The 22,016-nt window shown below is 43.2% G+C and overlaps 1 protein-coding gene across 1 annotated transcript in view; it reads right to left on the minus strand.

Annotated features, from left to right (window-relative positions):
- Positions 1-1,193: 1,193 nt before the first annotated feature.
- Positions 1,194-22,016, minus strand: part of KCTD3 (potassium channel tetramerization domain containing 3) — a 98,141-nt gene continuing 77,318 nt past the window's right edge. Inside the window, exons 14-18 of the mRNA XM_089684811.1 lie at positions 21,015-21,170; positions 19,461-19,557; positions 16,879-17,063; positions 16,382-16,520; positions 1,194-11,808 (exon numbers count right to left, since the gene is read on the minus strand). Coding sequence (XP_089540937.1) covers positions 11,256-11,808; positions 16,382-16,520; positions 16,879-17,063; positions 19,461-19,557; positions 21,015-21,170 — 1,130 coding nt within the window. The 3' untranslated portion in view covers positions 1,194-11,255. The remainder of the gene's footprint in view (positions 11,809-16,381; positions 16,521-16,878; positions 17,064-19,460; positions 19,558-21,014; positions 21,171-22,016) is intronic.

Genomic DNA, 22,016 nt, shown 5'->3' on the forward strand with positions numbered 1-22,016 from the left:
AGTGATCAGCCCTCAGAGTATGTGCATTATCCCCTAAATGACTACTCAGGCTGTGGATGCTTTCTGAAGAAAACTGTAAGACTTTATACACCTTTTGTTTTGATGCAATTGCACCCTTGTACCATCTAAACTGTAACTGAAGCTTTTTTTTTTTGTCAAACGTTGAAATGAGTTCGGTTGGCTCAAATGGGTGGATGGAATTTCCTACTGCCAACATCCCTAGCTTAACTGAAACAAATCAGACAAAATCCCCTTTATGGGACTTTTAAAAGAAGATATAAAAATCATGTATATTTCAATAAAAGGCTAGTTTGCCAAGTAAAACAAAATATCCAGAGTATGCAAATACATTACATACAGAAAATACTGTATCAATTTTGTTATATAAACACGGCTAAAACCAAAACCCCATGTGTCCCTAATATAAAAAAAAAAATGTAATATGCCTATCATGGCTTAGATTTTAGTAGAGACATTATGACAAAACCAAAAAAGTTTCGGAAAAACTCCTTCAGGGGATAAAGCAGCGGTGTGCCGTGTATAATAGATTAACAACATACAGTATAAATAATAGTTGAATACAGATAATTGCAGAAATAGGACTGCCAACACAATGCTCTTTGACCCAAGACTCAGATGGGGATACATCCCAGGGGCCAACACACATCCACGTGGATACCGTGTGTAGGACAGAGCAACCACCCACTCCCATCTTCAAGTCAGCCATATGCACACTAGGGTCATCTGGCTCACTTCCTTTCCGCAGAACAGTCTCAGACTTACCTGTCAGTTACTATCATCCAATGGGTGCTTTGTGATTTACTTCTCCAAGAAATATCAATGGAAGGGACAGCGAGAGGTATGAAGCTTTGATTACACCTATCTCCCAGATACGACTCTTGGAAACCAGTGACCAGAGTGCAGTGCTACCATTAGCTCAATGATTTCAGTTCATGCGACCTCTACTTCTATGAATAGAATTCACTGTTGCAATGGAAAGTCACTGGAGCCTCCATTCGCATCTTTTCAAAAGGGGAAATCCTGCTTAGGCTGTCCTAGAGCAGGTGTATCCAGTGGAAGATTTCCCGTCTATTGCTGCCCTAGTGGCAACTTCTAACTTTTGACACTCCAATCACTTTCTGTAGATTGTCATTGTGACTCTCACCTTTATAATGACACCAAACAAGCATACGTCCATTAAAATTAAGCTTTTATTATGATCTTACTGGATAATGTAAACTGAGTTACAGAGTGAGCACAAATACATCACACATTGTAAAATCAGCTCATATAACAATTTTTATATACTGTATATATATATATATATATATATATATATACTTTGCTATATAGTGGTTTATAAAATGGGATCATAAAATTCATTTTCTGTAATTTATTGAGGGATACAGGAGTCCAAAGACTGTTTATACTGTTTATACTGCAACCTACAGGAGAATTTGGGCACTGGCAAACAAACAAAAGTTTAGCCAAGTACAACTCCTACTCCCAGCATGCCTCAGTTTAAAAAAAAAAAAAAAAACAGTACCAAGACCATGATCATAGATATAGAGAGATGGGGACTTGTGTCCCCCAATTAACTACAAGAAATAGACTTTACAGGGAGTACAAGAATCCTTTTTTCTTTAGCGATCACTGAGGAACACAGGAATTTACAGGCTGCTGGAACATCCAAAAGCAGTCCAACTGAGAGGTAGGCAACATCAACAAAACACTAACATAACTGGGGACTGCATGTAGCTCAAAGAGCCTCCTGAAGAACCGAATGACCGAAGCTGGCAGTAGAGGAGGCCTGAACAGCCATCAGCTGGTAAAACTTGTAGAACATGTGAACAGAGGATCAGGTGGCAGCTTTGCTAGATCCGCGAGTGCTTCTTGAGCATTTTGGCATCAAGCTACTCCTTTCCAGATTTGCAGAGTCGCAGTAAAGGAACTACTCCAGGTGTAGGGACCACACCCCAGGGTCTAAACACTGCAGTCTTAGGAAGTCTGCCTGTCAACTGTAAATGGCAGATAAAGCTAGATCATCAAGTTCTGCTCAGGACCAAATTATCTCTCTTGCTATGGCAAAACTTCTAGTTGCCCCCTGGTGTTTAATGTATAGCACTGCTGTAGTGTTTGAGCGATTCCCAATCAGATGACCCTCAAGTTATGGAGTCCAGCACTGAAGAGACAACCAACTGAAACTGCAAAATATTGATTGGGAGACAAGATTCCTCCAATGTCCCCAAAGTTCCCATGCACCAACAAGGTATCTAGGACTCCTTCCCAGTCTGACAGGCAGGCATCTATTGTGAAGATTTTTCAGGACATGGAAAGGAAGGCCTTTCCCAACTCCAGAGCTGGATTCTTGAGCCGCCAGGCCAGGGACATTCTGGTCTTGACAGATGTGGTGGGTTTCATGCAGAATTTCTGTGTCAGTTGGTAAGGTCTTGAGATCAAATGTGGGGAAGATGCCCTGTTGGGTATGGGGACTGTAAAGCAGTTGTAGTAGAACCCCTGGGACCATTTCAACATAATTAAATGGTTTTGCTTCAAAAAACCCACAAGGCCTGCATGGAGACCTGTTAATCTGTACGGTGACACAGGTGGGCTGCAAACATGAAATAAGGAGAGGGTCTTAGTGCAGTATTCTAGCTTATTGCCCCTGGAAGCCACCTCCTTTACTCAACCATCCATTATGCTGATGACCTAATGTCTACAAAAACTAACAGACTTCCCCTTTGGGGACTTGACAGTCCAGGGTGTGCAAGCGAACCAACTGCCGATTGCTGGGCTTGGTGTTTGAGGCTTGGAAGTAATAAAAAGGAGAGGTCACGCTTTCCAGGTTGAGCCTAGCCTTTTTTGGGGCAGATGGATACTACTGTCCTCTGTCACTACTGATGGTTGTCCAGGGCAGCTCTGAAGTCTCCCTAGGAGGACATGTAAAAGCAAGGTTTTATTTTCCCATCTTATATCAGGATGTTATTTATCCTTGTATATTAGCTGAATGGAAGGTTTTGCAGACTGCTTACTTGTCTACCCCGATGGTAGGGCAATCAGTTAAACAGATATTGTTATAATCCATGTGAAATTAACCCACATCATGTTAAAAAGGGGTCTGGGAAACCCCAGGCATCTTGTAAGTGCCTTGGTATAATTTGGTAGTGGGGCGTCCTGCACTGTGACTGTTGGTGGTGTACTAATTAGGATACCAATTGGTGTTTTGCTCTGTGCTGTGGCAGTAGCTTCTGTGCTCTGAATTTCAATGCAGCTGCACCAGTACTATAGACTTCAATTTCACTACTTTGCAGACAGGTTTCACTCCACCCCAGTACCCCAGAATGTAGTTTGCTTTAGAAAGGCACAATCCACACCATAGTGACATCGGATAAAAGGTGAGCTTGTGATATTTCAGTGAGGGCATCAATGGAGGTAGGTCCTACTTAGCCCTCCTTTAGGCTCCCAGTGTAAATAGGCTCTTTTTACATGCATGTTGTGCAGCTTAGCACTGACGCCAAGGGGTTCTTATGTTCACAGACAGGAGATTCATATGAAAAATAAGAAAGAAGTCCTCTAACAACCCACCCACAAGCTCAAGGCTGCAGACATGAGCTCCAGATGCTAGATATTGAAAGGATCAGTCTGAATGGCCTTAGCTGAAGACTAAAGTTGGTGTCAAGGCAGGGCCTGTTAAAAACTGTTTTAGAAAGGGCCTTCAATGGCTTGTCAATGGGGTCCTTGAACACAGCTGCATCCTCCACAAGGATGGTTAAAGCTCCGTTAAGACAGAAAATTGCCAGATCCACAGCAAGAGCAGCCCACATTTTAACAAGTCCTCCTCAGATAGGTACAGAATCGGGAGACATTTGAGAGGAATGAACACTTTGTCAGGGTTCTTCCAGTCTCTGTAAAACAGGATAGGAAATAACTGGTGCATCAGAAAGGCCTTAGTGGTGTTGGAGACCCTGAAAGAGTCTAGGTTGTGAACAGCACTGGTAGAAGCCACATAATCATTCCCAGTTTTAAAGGGGTGCAAACCACAATGAGAATCTTGCATGTCTATGGTGAAATCTCCTGGAAAAGAGCTATGCCAAACGGTGCCAACAAAGACTAAAAGGATGGCATAGACTCAAATACAGGACAAGACTTCAGGCTATTTGTGCCATGCCCTAGGATGTGCACAGCAACTAGCACTGGACCTGTTAGTGGATAAATACTTAGAGGCACCTGGGGTAGCGGAACTTTTCCCCATGTATCTATGGTCCAACATGATGACTGCAAGGCCAAAAGCCTTGAATATGCACAAATCAGTTGCTAGAGGAGTTCAAGGGGCCTAAGGTGACAAGGACACTCTAGGTGGACAGCAAAATGGAAACAAAAGGATAGATCAATGTGTCACTTGCAGCCTAGAGAAATGGTGAGAAGCTGCTTTCTCCATGTAGAATTGTGTATGCGAATGACACTTCAACTAGTGGAAGACATTAGCCCTCTATTACTCAGCATTTATCCTTTCCACAGTGAACTCACATAGCCTACTCACAAAGTGAGTCTTCAAGGACAGGGTTACACTTGGGGATGTACCATGGCTCATGACCAGGAAAGCTCTTTGCAGCCCACTAAGCAGTACAATCAGGTATGGAAAACGGCAGACACAAAGCCCATTGCCTGAAAGACACATTCCAGGCTAGCTTCTCACTTGTCCTGCAGGGTCTGAGCAGAGCTTTCAAATTCAGTACTGAGAGACTGTCGATCAGGATAGCTTCATAAGAGAGGCCAGCTCAGCACGTTGTAGAAAAACCTTGCTTAAAGAAAAAAATTCAAAAAGAAAGATTAGACTTTTTTTCAGCAGAGCAGAGAAAAAGAGGACCATCCTCCTAGAACACTCCCAAAAAACTGAGGCATGCTAACAGTAAAAGGGGTTATACTGGGCTGGTCATCATTTTTTCATTTGCTAGTGTCCAAATTCTCCTGTAGGTAGCAGTATAACTCAACAATCTCTGAATTCCTGTGTCCCTTAATGAAGGCTAAAGAAAAGAGTTTACATTGGTCTGTCTTTATTTTCCAGCTCAGTTAATGTTACAAGATTTCTGGAATATTAAATACTGACAAAACAAAATCTAAACAGGAGTTAGACAAATGGTGCATTCAAGGTGGTGTCTAGACACCGAAGTGCAATATTGCTGTATATAAGCCACGCTTTGCAAACGCCGCTGAAATATAAAAAGGACTATTGCGTCTCGTGCAAATTATGCTCTATTTTATATATATATATATATATATATATATATATATATATATATATATATATAAACAGATTAGATAAATTAAATATTTGGCTAAATGTATATATACTGTGTCAGTGTTTTTAGAGATTAGGATAAATAACATAGTGTCATTCAATAAATTATGTGTGCACATTGTAGATTTGTACAGACAGTTGTGCAGTGCAGTCCCCTTGCCTGGGTCTTTATGATGAAATAGTGAACCAAAGTTACTTGATCACTCTGTTGACCAACTCTTTCAGTATGCAGGGCACATGTTCGGGAGCAGTATAAAAAAAACAAACCCAAAAAACTATACACACACACACACACACACACACACACACACATATATACACACATACATACACACATATACACACACACATATATATATATATATATATATATACACACATACATACATACATACATACACATATACATACATACATTAAAATATATATATATATTTTATGTTGGTGGCAGTATTGTATGTATCTCAGCTACGCCCATTAGCTTGGCTAAGACAAGGCAATGCTCTTTGCTGTCTAATTACTCAATATATTTTACATCACAAAAAATGTAAAAGCAGAATCCCTCTGTATTTGGTGTCACAACTCTTCAAGTAATCCAAGAAAGCAGTAAATTAATTTGCTTACAAGTGTTGTAACAAAAACCAAACTGAACTGGCCCCCTAAGTCTACACAGTAAACACAACTTTGGTATAGGGTTTATGCTCAAAAACAGGAGTTTCATTGGAGAGAATATGCTTCTGACTATATATATAGAAAGAAAAATGACCAGAGAGGATCTTCTATAAGAACTGTAATAAATAAATCAACGGTAAGAAAGTGCCTATACAATTAGTAGTCCCCACCCTCAAAGTTTCCCTTACTCCATTGGCAACAATCTGTCCCCTAGCCTTCCTGTGGAATTGGTGGATGCCTAAATTGAATTTAAGAAAGCTGGTCCCCAAGATTAAATGGCATCCAGGGCCTAGTAAATATTCATACTGCATATGAACAAAGCTGTGCTGTTAAACGCACATAGGGTGTACATTAGTGCAGCTAGAACTGCTAGAAATGGCAGCAGGGAAAAGGGGGCATTCCTATGGTAGCCAGCCTGCCAATCAAGCTTCATTGTGATCAACAGGAAATAAAATAGGCTGCATCTATTATGAGAAGTCCAGTACAATAAATATTCATTTAAACAGGAGGACCTATAATACATGGCAGCTACTATTACTATTTGGAGATCAAGCCTTTGCAGTTCAGGGTCGCTGTAATGCAGCTTAGGGGTAACCACACCGCACACTCATCTGAACAAATCCTTAGCGTCATCTTCTTACATAGAAATAGGATATATATGTATCAAAGTAGCCCAAAGACTTGCTAAATAAAATTTGACAAGTCTTGTGTACAACACCAGAATAGAACAAATCATAAAAATATATTTCTAAGAAAAAAAATTAATAAATAGAGATTGAGTTAATGCTCAGCATGCTTTAACAGCAAGATAAAGCAAAATTGAGCGCTGCTGGCTCTATTTACTACTGTATCGGGGGGAAGAATTGCATCAGTCTGATACCCACTGCAATAAAAATGTTCCCATCACTCTACCACTGAGTTCTAGGCCAGTCGTCTCCAAACTGTGACCCAAGGGCCGGATGCAGATCTTTTCTAGCCTTTATCCGGCCCTTGGAGCACTATTCCTCCCACTTACACCAACAGTGGGGCATAATTTCTGCCACTGAAACTAGTGATGGGGTACTGTTCCTCCCACTAGCATCAATGATGGGCATTATTCCTCCCACTAACTCCAACAATGGGGCACTATTTCTTCCAATGATGGGGAACAATCCCTCCCAGTAATATCAGTGACAAGGCACTATCCCTTCCACTAATATCAATGACGGGGCACTATCCCTCCCACTAGCATCAACGACGGGGCACTATCCCTCCCACTAGCATCAACGACGGGGCACTATCCCTCCCACTAGCATCAACGACGGGGCACTATCCCTCCCACTAGTATCAACGACGGGGCACTATCCCTCCCACTAGTATCAACGACGGGGCACTATCCCTCCCACTAGTATCAACGACGGGGCACTATCCCTCCCACTAGCATCAACGACGGGGCACTATCCCTCCCACAAGCATCAACGACGGGGCACTATCCCTCCCACTAATATCAATGATGGGGCACTATCCCTCCCACTAGTATCAATGATGGGGCACTATCCCTCCCACTAATATCAATGATGGGGAACTATCCCTCCCACTAATATCAATGATGGGGCACTATCCCTCCCACTAATATCAATGATGGGGCACTATCCCTCCCACTAATATCAATGATGGGGCACTATCCCTCCCACTAATATCAATGATGGGGCACTATCCCTCCCACTAATATCAATGATGGGGCACTATCCCTCCCACTAGTATCAATGATGGGGCACTATCCCTCCCACTAATATCAATGATGGGGCACTATCCCTCCCACTAGTATCAAAGATGGGGCACTATCCCTCCCACTAGTATCAATGATTGGGCACTAATCCTCTCCCTGACACCAACAGCGGGGTGCTATTTCTTCCACGGATACTAATGATGGGGCACTACTCCCCATCAAAAGTAAGCTGTGATTGGTTTCTGTGGACCAAGGGAGGACTGACAACTCATGGGGCCCCCGGGCAATAGGGGATCATGGGGCCCGTGTCCTCGCCCACACTCAAACCACACCCAAAAAATACTATGAAAGGTACCAGGGACATCTCATGGGGCCCCCTACTGATGCCGGGCCCTCGGGCAGTGCCCGAGTACCCAAATGGTCAGTCCGCCCCTGCTGTGGACAAGGCAGACAGATAGTTCTTCCCTTAGACACACTGATAAATAAGGGCCAGTGAGAACACAGAGTCCAATTCACAAAAAGAAACTAAAAGAAAGAAAAGAACTGAACATGGTAATTAATCAGGCTGGATGTCGGATATCTGGACTCCTGAATTACACTGGTTTTATGTGCTGACACATAGGACCACAGCCTGCTATGGGAGACCTAAGCATCCAACACTCTCGAAGTGTCAGATGTGATGATTCTGCTGGAGGCTGTAGCTAAAAATCCAAAGGAACAGATTTCCATGTCAGGCGATTATAAACAGGTATTTCTTTCCACTTTTTGAGACTGAATGACTTTCCAATGGAAAATGCCAGCTAGAATCTGATTGGCTACAACACACTTCCACACTTCCTTTAATGTAGTGTTTCCCAAACTATGGCCAGTCACATCTTACCATCACAACTTATTAGCAGCTTGTGGAAAAAAATTACTTCTGTAATATGAATCTTCCCTATAAACAACAGAGGCCAGCAAGTGAGCCATAAAAAGAAGGAATCCCGTGGAAGGAGGACTGGATGCTCAAGAGTTCCCTCTATTTTTTTAAAAGTGAACTTACCCTTTAAAACCACAAATGCACATTTTTTTGCAGGTAAACAAAAAATGTGCATTTAATATTTTCACACTGACAGGAAGAATCAATAAACTACCACTGCGCTCAATAGCGCTGTGGTAGTTCATTGAGAATTACAAGCCCACAGCCGCAAAGGCTGTTGGTACTTGTGGTTTCCCATTTAGAGAACGCTTTTTTTTTTTTTTTTTAAATTGTGACAGCTAGCGGGTGGGAGAAGATCCCCCATTAGCTGTCACAACAGAGGATTGGGGGGTGCGGGGTACAGTGCTACAATAACATGTTACATCCTGAAAAGGGAACCTATCCTTTAAGTAACGTGTCGCTAGCATCCCTTCAAATCCTTCTTTCTCCTTGCTCCTTTTCAGAGGCAATGGCTTCAAGAAGGTACATGGATGTCTTCACTGATGAAAACGTATCCAACAGTAAAAACTTTACAAAAATGGCTATCCCCTTGGCGCTGGCACCTCCCAACCCTTTAATGGGTTTGTGATGTTGGGAGGCAGGGCGGGGTTTAGGGCCATGTGACCACCGTGATTGGCTGTCATAGTGGTCACATGATCGGAAAAGTCTTTTCGTGAGGTGCCAGTAAATGTGCTGGGAGCACACAGGGCACGTGCTCTTAACACGTGTTTACTTTGGGTACGCAAATATGCGTCCTCTCTGCATCAAGGCCCAGCTGCCGAGAGGCCAAATATTTGCATACCGTCTGTGCCATCAGGTTAAAGGATAAAGTTCACCTTTTGAAAAAAAAAATTAATAAAAAGCACATTTATTGCAAGTAAAAAAATGTGCATTTATTGTTAATTTTTTTTTTTTATTCTAAGGAGCCTGCAGAACACTACACCCTCGATTAGCAGATCACAGGTGCAATCTCAGGCTCCTGCAGACCCTCAGGTAAGCTGTCTGTCCGTACCCTGCACAGACAGGCAGTTCCCTGAGAGCAGGAAGACTCAATGAACTACCAGAGTACTCACCAGCGCCCTTGTAGGTCACTGAGAACTACGAGCAGTCAGCCGCAATAGCTGACAGTACTTGTAGGCATTCACTCACAGGAAACTGAGTGAATGACATGGTGGTATGGGCGGAGACCTGGACGGCCCTGCTGCTTTTAAATTGTGACAGTGGGTGCGGGGAGAAGATTCCCCGCCCACTGGCACAGGGAGAGGGGGGGGGGGGATTGTGGGTGCAAGGTGCACATGCTGGAACATGTTACCCATGGTACCTGCATGTACCCTACTATTTTTTCCTGAGTGCCCTGGTAGCCACTGAACCTATAGTGCTGAGTAAGATTCAGAAAATCAGAGCTCTAGCATCCCAGTCTCTGTAATTTGTCCTTTTTAACTAATTAATAAAGCTTGCCAATCGGCAGTGAAGGAAGCAGAGCTAGGTGGGGAGAAGATACTTCAACACTGGGTTTTGCCACATGTATATCTCTTCCTTCAGGGGTTCTAAGTGTACACAAATCAAAAAGTATGGCAGGCCTACCAGTGTTTGTTTTTATGTCAGGTTTACAAACCGTCATATGGTATGATAGGTTTGTTTTAAACAGCTATCAGAAAGGAACAAAGAAATCTGAGGTTTCCAGTGTATCTAAGGGGACAGAATGAGAAAGCAAAACATTTGTTTGCAAACCTGCTTGCTTTACAGGGGTATGTTAAATAAGCATTGGGTGTTTTAAAAGTGCACTTTTCAGAGAGACACGGTCACCACAAACAAAAAAAAAATGAAATGCATGTAAGGGATATTTTAACACTTACCTGTCCTGCTGTTTACCCCTGTATTCAAGAGATTGCAAACTGAAGAATCTTCACAACTAACATTTCTAGAAGGATGGTCCACCTCTGAGATCTGTGGTTCCTGTGGGACACAGTAGTGACATATGGACCAGGCGAAGACACCGCAGTGCTCATGCCGGGGACCAATAATCCAACACATTTGGAAGTGTGCCAGATGCTGAAGAATTTTTTTAGGTGGCGGTATCTCTTGATTAAAGCCGGTAACAGCGGCACAGGCAACACAAGATATAAGTATTAAAAGGACTTCTTTTTCATGCTTTTTTTGTATCATTTTATGACAAAGTCGCTTTCAAAGTTATCATATGTACAGCACCCACCTACGCTGCTTAAAAGAGGTTTAGTAGTATTGGTCATTAGTGATGCAGGGACTGGTCCATAATGCTTTCTTCTTTCCTGCCTCCCTGAGCAGCCTTTAAGTGCCTTACCTTTTTTCCTCAGTCCTTCTGCACTGTATACTGACTCCTTCAATATGGCTGTGGAGCCCTTAGGAGAAGATACATCCAGTATCCTACTTCCATAAGCATGCTCCCTGGTCCACCTGCCATAAAGGTGATAACACAGCAGGCATACCCTTCCACATAGCCATAATGAGGGTAAACACCACAACTGATACCCATCTCACACTTTGGGAAACACTGCTGTAGTGTTAGAAAGATAAGCCCCAGTATGCATGTTGTCTGCAATCATGCTTGGAATGTAAACACTCCCTCCCAGCTAACAATTTCACAATGCATAGTCCTGGCAGGAGGAATCACTTTTTTTACGCCGCGGTGAAGTGGTGGACTTTGTAGGTGATGGAGATGCTGTACCAGAAGATTCACTTCCGCCATCCCCAGGTGAGGAACTTAAATGAGGTACTTGTGATACTTTACGTCTGCCCAGAAAGGCTCCTTCAAAGCCACTTCTCCTCTTTGACTCTGGCTTGGGGTCGTTTTCCTCCTCTATGATCCTCTTCCTGACATCAGCATTATCAGGCAAACGGCAGCAATCTGAAACAGCCTCGGCACCCTTGCTTCCTTTCAGAGCAATTGTGGGTTTTTTGTCACTAGAGCAGCTCTCTTGGTCATTTGGTTTTGGGTCGCTCTTCGCCTCCAAACCTCCGTTTTCCAGGTCAACTTTTTCAGAGTTGTTTTTGTTGAAACTGAATGACTGGAAATCTCTGTAACTATGGAAGCTCTCTGTGCGCCGGGCCCGTGCTAAGAGGGGGCTTTCACGGTAAGGCCTCACTGAGCCATATGTGGCCGCTTCATGTATTGTTTCATGGTGGAGTTGTAAACTGTAAGGAAGAACAAAAGATTAAAAGGGCTACACCAACTAAAATCGCTAGATACACAGGACTGTCTAACTGTAAAAATTGATCCCCACCAACCTTGCTGTACTGTGGGATTACAGGCCTGCAGACTCCACCTAACAGCCACAACTCCTGCCTGCTCACAGGATAATACCAACATTGGTCACATCAGGGCTGATTTACTACAACTGCATGATGCAAAATCTGGTGCAGTTCTGCAATAAAAACCAATCAGCTTCCAGGCTTTATTGTGAAAGCTTAATTGGACAAGCTGAAGTTAGAAGCAGATTGGCTACCATGCACAGCTGCTCCAGATCCTGAGTGCTCCAGCTTTAGTAAATCTGCCTCATCCTCTGTAAGTTCTCACTCTCCTGAAGGATTAGATACGCATCCCTTACACTCCTTACAATGCACTACTACTGCAAGACTGGTTTTAACTTAAAACCATAATTGTGTTGCCATATTAACAGAACAAAAAATTAAAAAAGCATCTGATCAAACCGATTTTGGTTTCATCCAATGCTTTTAAGGGCAGCGGAGAGATCTGAGGTCTAACAGACCCCAGATCTCTCAGTAAAGAATACCCATGCTATCACAAGCGATGTTGTTCTTCCCTTGTAATAGCAATAAAGTTGATTAAAAAAAAAACAAAAGGTACAGGGTAAATAAATAAATAACATTTCAAGAGTTTTGAAAGAATAAGAACCATGAGGAGTTTTAGAGAAGAATTAAAAAATGAATAGCTGCAATCCACACTTTTATTCTATAGCTTTTCCTGCAGCAGTTTATTTCTGCCACTAGAAGTTGCCAGTCTTTGAGACAGAATGCTCACTAGTATCATCCGACTCACTTCCAATGAGCCCAAGCAGTCATGGACACTCTTCCTGTCATCATGGCAGCCTGGGCTCACAGTGCTACAGCACTAAACTGTGGTTATGCGTTATTGAGTGCTATCATCATCACTATCATCAGATCCTTGGAACAAATGCAGGTGTGGATGTGTGTACACTTTAAATGCAAGGGGAAGCCAGCGTTCTGCTTTAACCACATCAGACCCCGCAAAGTACCCATATGTCGGGGGGGTTCGAGTGGTTATACCAGGATGATGCACTCTTAAGTTTAAAGTTAACCTTTAAAAATCAGAGGCTTTGAATATCTCCGTACCGGATTCCACCCTGTGGAGCCTACTCCCATTTTTCCCATTCAAATGGGGTACCCGTTCGATACAATATCTGGGGATGAAAATTCCCACAAATTTGAAGAACATTCTTCCTTTGAATTTCAAAGCCCTTTCTGACAATGCTTGCTGCCGACCTTAAGAAATGGGACTCTCTAGCTTTTCCTGGTTTGGCTGCTGTAACGTACTTAAGATGAACGCAATGCCAAGACTGTTGTACTTGTTGCAGGCCTTACCTGTCAGAATACCCCATACCTTTTTCCATGCTGTACGTTCAGTGTTCATAAATTTAATCTTGCATGGCAAACGCCCACATATCAGCAGAGTGCTACTGTTGCGTCTGAAGCTCAAGGGAGGCATAGGCTTTCCAGACCCTGCCCTGTACTATACAGCAGTACATGACGTGGTTATAGTAGATTGGTGTCGACACAGTGAACTGAAACTATGGGTGGAGCTGGAACAAGAGATGGCCGATGCCACACTGGAGGGATTACCTTGAGCGAGCAAGCCACAAACTGCCTACTTGGCTACTCACCCATTGATTGGCCCCACTCCTGTGGTGATAGATAGGTTGTTCAGCTATCTTCCTTGTCCAGTTTTTCTTCTATGTCGCCAATCCTTGGACACCAGAACTTCCTTAAGGACCCGATCTTTACCACGCAGAACTGAAAGGGGCTTTTACGTGCCTCCCATTTCCTATGGCCAGTAGACTTGATTCCCATTAAAACGCTGTTCGATAGACGAACACCTATCGCATTAGATCAGTGCAGAGCTATTCAGCTTTCACATTCCTGTGTTCTATGCCCAAATCGGCACTCTTCCCTCAGAAGCTACACTCCTTGGAGGAGCTCTGCTTGAGCAAGGGCCCAATCCATGGATCCCTCTCAACTTGTTACAAAACTCTGTTAGACCTTCATGACACTACTGACCCACCCTTCTAAGTGAAATGGGAGCGAGACCTGCAAACTAGTTTCACAGAACCTCAGAAGGAACGCATCCTTTTCTTTGCGCAGAAGTTCTCCTGTAGTAAATATCAAGAATCCGCCTACAAAATTACCACACGATGGTACAGAACCCCATCAGCCTTGGCTAAACTATTTACCAATCAATCTAACCGCTACTGGCACTGCGAACAACACCCAGGCACCATTTTTCACATTTTCTGGGAATGCCCTAAACTTCAGACTTTCTGGCAACCGGTCCAGATTTACAAACATACCTCTGCATATTGACCCAGCAACGGTCCTCCTTAACCACACCCCTATGTCGAAGAAGCGCTATCATAAATGTCTCCTCAAACAGCTCTTAAATGTGGCACGGGCATGCATACCGAGCCTTTAAAAGCAACAGGCTGCCCCTACCGTGGTGCAATGGCTCGCAAGAGTGAATGATTGAACAGATCTTCTGCTATTGGGGACAAATCGGAGGAGCATAAGACCAGGTGGTTTTACTGGCACCTTTTCCGCTTCTCAGATGAATACCTCTAATATACATAACATTTGCTCTGTGCTTAAGAACTTGAGAGATTTTTCTTTTTTCTGCATGTCAGGTACTGCTGTTCCCTTTGGTACGCTCTGACCCAAGTTGAATGACCCACATCTGACTTCCCCCATTTACTGGGCACCTCTCCCGGAATTTTGAAGGTTCAAATGTTACTTTGTAAGGCTTATCTGTTCTGTGAAGTCACCATTTCATTTCATTGTAAATGTCGCATACCACTACATAAATAAATAATAAAACAAAATTTAAAAAATACCAGGATGATGCCTATAGCTATTTTTTGCAATCCTAGGAGCCCAAGACTGCAGCTGGTGACTCAGCCGGCTGACAATAGACATGATGGAGGACCGGAACATTCCCGATCATCTCTATGGTCTCTAATGGCCTGATGTAAACAAGCCATTACTGGTTTGTGAAAAGCATTGGGTCACACCAATCTTGGTTTGATCCGATGTTTTTAAGGGCAAAGGAGAGATCTGGGGTCTGTTACTGTCACTGCCCATACTATCACAGGGAACATTGTTCATCCCATGTGACAGCAATAAAGCCGATAAAAAAAAAAAGAATTAAACAGGTACAGTGTAATTAAAAAGAAAAAAAGTTTGTTTTTTAAAGCTCCCCTATCCCCCCCATACTTGCGTGCAAAGGTGAACGCAGGCATCAGTCTGCACACATATGTAAACAGTGATCATACCACACATGTGAGGTATCACCACAAACATCAGTTTGAGAGCAATAATTCTAGCATCAGACGACCTGTACAAACTAAAGTGGCATAAACTGTAAAGGGTTTTGAAGCGTTGCCTGTGGATAATTTAATGTACATAGTTTGTCGCCATTCCACGGATGTGCACAGTTTTAAAAGTATAAAAAAAAATTAGGTATTATATTATGTTTATGTGCACAAAAATTCACTAAACTGCATTTTTTTCCATAAAATTTGCATTTGAAAAATCACTGTGCAAATACTGCATGACAAAAAATTGCAACACCCACCATTTTATTCTCTACAGCCTCCGCTTAAAAAATAAATATAATGTTTGGGGGCTCTAAATAATTTTCTAGCAAAAAAATATAGATTTTTACATGTAAAAAGAAAAAAAAAAAAAAGTGTCAGAACAGGCCTGGTCTTCAAGTGGTTAAACATGGGCCAGCTCACATTTTGTACTCCATAGTAGGATTGCGCGGATACAGAGTACTTGCACATGTACTTGTACAAATGCTCCTGATACCGAAACCGGAAACTGATACCTTTGTAGTACGTTTTGAGCCCATAAAAAAAATTAATGGGCTCAAATCACACTGCAAAGAATTGCACGCAATTTGAACAGGAATGCTGTGAGATTCCTGTCGGAATTGCATGCAGTTTCCTGCACAGCTCCTTTGTGAACACAGGCTTGTCGGTGACTTTGAACCTGAGTTCACAAAAGAGCAGTACAGGAAACCTCCCTGTATGAAGGGTTCCACCAGCTCTGGCTCCCTATCCCACTGTGGACATCATCAGCTGCGGCTTGGGCTCCTCCTGCCTCTTCCATGGCTCTCTCCCCCCAGCCTCCAGCAGTTCCATCCATCCACTGGACCCCCTCCCCATCACCCCCGGTCCCACTGTACCAGACTGCCGAGCCCCCCACTGTCAGACAACGAAAAGCAGCTTCACAAGTACGGGGATTTGAAATCCAGCGGCTTTCTCTCCACTCCTTTCAGTGCTGACAGTACTTGACTGAAAGTATCGGTACTGGTACTTGCCGGCAATAAAGACTGTATTGGTGCATCCCTACTCCATAGAGTACCTAGTAACCTTGCAATAAAGCAAATCCTGAATAATAGTTAAAAGCACACACATCTAGAAAAGGGACAAGACTGACAGTTGTTGTAGTTTACCTGGAACTGGAATCACGAAGGCGACTTTGGTGAACCACAGAGGTGGCTGGGCTGATGTTTGGCGTAGCACATCGCGAAGCACTAAGATCACACTGATCCAGTAACTTCAACAGCTCTTCTTCTGTCGGACCACAGACATCTGGAAAAACCGAAGCAGACATAATCTAATCAGTGGTGTTTCTGGCTTAAGTGCAGGGGCTTCCTTTGATGCTTCACATTCATATATTCAACCGCTATGTTCCCATCTCTGCAGCAGCTGATGAGCAGAGAGCAGCAGCAAATGACTGTATTGCCATCTGTACATACTGAGAGCACTTGAGGGTTTCTGTAATGTTCTCAGCATACAGCAGTGACAGGTTGTGGCAAAAAGTAACAATAAATTACAACTGCAATGCTGCCCATCCAATGAGCTGAAAGCTGAAGCAAGATGCTCATCATGTCAGGAATGCTACAACTGCTATCCACACAACCCCCCTCCTTATCGGATTGTCACTTACCTTTGTCCTCTATCTTTAAAACCATGTCCATGGCGGTGGTCAGGTCCCACATTTGAATGCTACCATTGGAATGTCCAGTAAAGAGGTAACGCCGAGGCCTGGAGCCCATACGACTAGATCCTTCACATTCCCGTACAGTAAAGCATGTGATGGTAGTGCAGTCTACAGCCTGGATTTCACAGATTCTGCACAAGAAAAACACCTTTGAATTTTGATTCGTTAAAGTGATACTCCAGTCTAGTAAGGAAGGCCCCCAACCTGCCACGGGGTACTGCAGCTCCCCAATCTTCAACAGTGTCCCAAACTGCTTCTCAACCTCCCACAGTCCTTCCCAGGCCCTGTAGCACGCGCATTACTCCCCCAGCCTCCTGGAAGATCACCGGCTCCTCCCGGGATCTTATACCTCAGTTTTCCACAGCCCCTTCCAGAAACCTCATCCCCTAACCCCCTATCTCCCCACACATCAACACCCAGACCCATTCAGAGCTTTCCAGAATTTTAAGACATACTTCCCATTCCCATACTTTTATTGTGAAAGTATTTTTTTCTTCTTTTATACTGTAAGGGCATTGAAGGTTTTGGAAGAATTTACCTGACCCTGGTCTCAATAAGATTGAGAATTACAGTGAATTCTTAAAGTGGAACATTAGTTACATAAATAAAATAGAGTGAACAGGCAGGAATTGTAATGCAGAAGAGACATGCTTTGTCTCCTCTGCATTAAAGTTACCTACCCACCTGTCCGCCCCTGTACAGTAAGCCATGTAGAAATTCAGAAATGTCGAATCTGAACAGTGTATCTGTAATCTGACTGAACCTGTATAATAATAATAAAATCTCCTGCATATGCATGGGCGTGACGACATTCCCACTCGGCCAATGAAGGAGGCCGGCGATCGAGACCTAGAAGTCAGTTGCACAAAGAGGTCTGCAGCCGGGCGGGGATCTCCGGGGCGCTGCATCACTGGATCGTGGGGGAGTATAGTGCCACTTTAATATTTTGTGCATTTTGTTTGGTGTGAAGGAATTATCTGAATTCAAAGCTAAACCGTGACCACCTGCTTCAACCCTGGATGATGACACTGTTAATTAAAAAGACATTCCCATTCCCACTGGATGGGGGAGGAGGTATGGTCAGGCTAACAGCAGTACTGATTTAAGGTATTTTCTAATTCATTTAAAAAAAATGTCATGACTTCTGGCAAAGCCTGGCCAACTAAGCTGTCCTTTATCAGGACACCCTTCTACAAGCTATTAATCTTTTAGTGCTGGCAAAAAATTTAAGCTGAAGCTGATTTACTGCTATGAGGAACTTTTACTTTTTTTGATTCTGCTGGTGCTTATATATTAAGCTTCTCAAATATATACAATATCTTTACAAAATGTGCTTTAACCACTTGCCTTACAAGCACTTATACCCCCTTCCTGCCCAGGCCAGTTTTCAGTGCTGTCGCACTTTGAATGACAATTGCGCGGTCATGCAACACTGTACCCATATGACATTTTTATCATTTTTTTTTAGACAGATAGAGCTTTCTTTTAGTAGCAATCACCTCTGGGTTTTTTAGTTTTGCTAAACAAACCAAAAAAAATTTGGAAAAACGTTTTTTCTTAGTTTTTGTTGTAACATTTTGTACATAAGTGATTTTTCCACTTCACTGATGTGCTCTAATGAGGCTGCAGTGATGAGGAGGCACTGGTAGGTGGCACTGATGGGTATTGACAGGCATCACTGATGGGCACTGAAAGGCAGCACTCATATGGCACTGATAGGCAGCTCAGATGGGGGCACGGATATGTGGCATTGATGAGGCACTGACAGCTGGCATTGATGGGCACTGACAGGTGGTGGTGGTGCTGGGGCTATATTGATCATCAAGGCACACTGATCATCAGTGCCCTGATGATCATTGTACATGTCCTCTCTGTGGAATGCCAATTACCGGCTCTCCTCTCCTCTCAAGCTGTCAGCGTGACAGCTCGTGAAGAGAGAAAAGCCGATAACCTGCATTTCCCTATTTACATGCGATCACCTGTGATTGGACACAGCTGATCACATGACCGAGCCGTTCGAGGGACACAGCGCACCACTGATCGCCGCTAATGCGCGGTTAGAGTGGGAGGACGTCATAGGACATCCTCCCAGAACAAGAGAATCGCCTTGTGCCCATCATTACCTTATATGGTGGGCGGGAGGCGATTAAATGTCATAGTATCAGGCCCTTCCAAATACATTAAATGGGGTGTTTAAGTTGGCCCTCTCACTACATAACTAAATAGATTGTACAAGCACAGTATGCAGCAATCCTAAAGCGATGCTGTAACTTTGCCCACGCAGTTCAGAGTGACAGCGTATGCCGATAGGGGCCCCCCCGCCCCCTCACTTCCCTAGTAAGATATATACTGGCTGATCTACTCTCCGGTCTCTACAAACCATTGCCCTACTGGAGTGGGGATTCTGGGTATCAAGGAGCATGAGACCTCCCCATGTAACAGCCATGTGGGAGGGTTACAGTGACATCAACCAACTTGGAAAGCTCCAACACCAAAGCTTACCGGGGATGCATCATGATTACAGTTACCTTTTTCCAGTTGAAGAAAGCCTCACAAACAGCTTATTAGTGATGGGAACCACCTTCTGGATAAACACCTGTTGATCATCTCTTTCTCCAAAAGGCCCTGTAAGCACATAAATTACCAACAAGTGTCAACATGTGAGTGATAGGGTAAAAATGATTACTGCCATGTACTGTATATGAAAACAAAAAGCAACTTTTGAATAGTCTTCCATTTGCTAACCCCGCATGATCATTTCTACATTAGCTTCAGGGGTTTTCTCCTTCATTCTACAACAGGGTTACTCAAACCTAGGGATCTGCTGCAAGTTACTACTGCAACAGATTATTACGCACTCAACGGTGACTTCAGTGCTTTAAAACATACTCTTGCCAAATACCACCAGTCGCAGTGATATCAACCAGATAGTACTCTCAAAGTTCCAACTCCTAACATCACCAAAGACAGCAGAGCACATTAAAGAGGTGGTCTTCATGAAGCTAGCAGTGTGCAAAGAAAGGACTCCGGTCTCCTCCTCAAGGTAGGTGATAAAACCCTGTGTGTGGTTAGTGCACTGAATTCCTGCCACAATTCATACTGGTAGCTAATACAAGTAAAATATAGGATAAGGGCCCATGTCCTGAGAAATAACCAAGGCATGCTCATTCCTCTCCTAACACCACCTTTCTGCTGCTGCTGCAGGGTAGTGACAAGGCAAGGCAATATGTGAAGTGGTTTTATTGGGCTGAGTCTATGTGGAACTACCTTTACGTAGGGGGTTCTGCAATTCGTGCGGGCACAAGAGCCCATTCATTTGTGCCCCGGGAAACGCAGGGAAGAAGTCTCTGCACTACTTTGGAAATCGCAGCCCGCACGGGAACGGAGGTTCCCAGTACGGCTGCGATTTTCAGTGCTGGCGGCGTGTCATTAAAATTAATGGCACCCAACCGCAGGTCCTGCAATGTGTGGGTGGTGCGGCCGCAGGCCACAGAGGCAATAACAAAGAAACCCATGCTGCAAGGAAAAAGTAAATAATATACATTTTGACACATAGAAAATCGGTATAGAAAAGAATCACCCCACTTTTAAAATATTCACATTTTGCTGCTTTGCAGTCTGAAATGAAGACAGACACCATTTTTGTTTTATCCAGCTGTATTTACTCAGTGCAACTTATAACATCCTAGTGAAAGATATAACATGTCAGAGAAAAAAATTAAAATTAAAAAAAAATTAAAAAAAATGAATCACTGAGTTGGAAAAAGGATCATCACCCCCTTGTGTCAGCATTTTGTTGAACCCCCTTTTGCTTTAATTCCAGCTGTTAGTCTGTTGGGATACGTCTCTACTAACTTCTAGGCTTGGTAATATTGGCCCACTCTTCTTCGCAGAACTGCTTAAGTTCAGTTAGATTTGATGGTGACCATTTGTGGACTGAATTCATTCCACAGATTAGTTTCTTTCCTATACCCACTGTATATACAAGGGAAGTTATTAAGCTAAAAAAAAAAAAAGACTGTTACATAGTCCCCAGGAGGAATAAAACCAACACCTTTACTGCCAGTGTAACAAGAAGGTACCTATGTCATTGCCTGAAGAGTAGCTCCCATGGCTCTCTGTTTCTTCCAGGGACAGGATTTTAAAGGAGGCGAGTGGAGTTGATCCCGGCTGTGTGGAGATCATCCCTCTGAAGCGAGTTACAGTCCAGGTTCGGACATGATTATTATCAGCACAAACTAGATGAAAGAAAACACACCAGATTAAGCCTTGCATCAGCAGCAATAGAAAGATTCCTTATTACAAAAATGTACGCAGCACTTTGTCATGTCTAAAGAGTGCAGATACTACAACCACAACTACAGTCTATTACAGCTTTGTCTGCTCATACACATCCAAATAGTTTTATTTTTAGCGTTGCATGGAGTTTGAAGGGATATCTGTCGGGTAGTTTACTGATGTGTGTATTCCTATGGGAGAGGTTAAAAAGCTAGTCAGAGCACAAAAGGACTATTCACTAGCATTTATGGGACTTTTAAGGCACATAAAAAGATAAGTGAGCCTAAAAAAAAAAAAAAATTGTTACAAAAAATTATACAAAACTTAAAAAAAGTTTACATAATTAAAAAAAAAAAAACAAAAAAAAAAACAACCCACGCATACGGATAATAAAAACATCATGGCTGACAATGATTGTGCCACAACCTTAACCACTTATCAACCCGCTCACAGTAAATGTATTGAGAGCATGCGGTAAGTACAGGCATGGCAATGTACATGTATGTTGCCTGCTTTCTTACGGGTTTGGGGCATGCAAGCGTGTGTCCCCTGCTGACCCTGTGAATTGGCACAGGATGAGTTTGACAGCAGGTTTCAGCCAATGATTTTGGCTGAAACCTGCTGATCAGCCATTTCCAATCACAGCAGAGAGTTATGTGTTTGCAAACACACTGAACAGCCATCTGGAGGTTTCTTCTCCCTGAAAAGCATGGAAAAAAAATAAAGCCAGATCTGTGAGTAAAAGCAGCACACACTACACTTGTTAGGCACACAATTAACCCCTTGATTTCCACTTGATGTCAACC

Source organism: Staurois parvus, unplaced genomic scaffold, assembly GCF_062004578.1.
Source record: "Staurois parvus isolate SC_StPar_1 unplaced genomic scaffold, SC_StPar_1.0 ptg000357l, whole genome shotgun sequence".
NCBI classification, from domain to species: Eukaryota; Metazoa; Chordata; class Amphibia; order Anura; family Ranidae; genus Staurois; species Staurois parvus.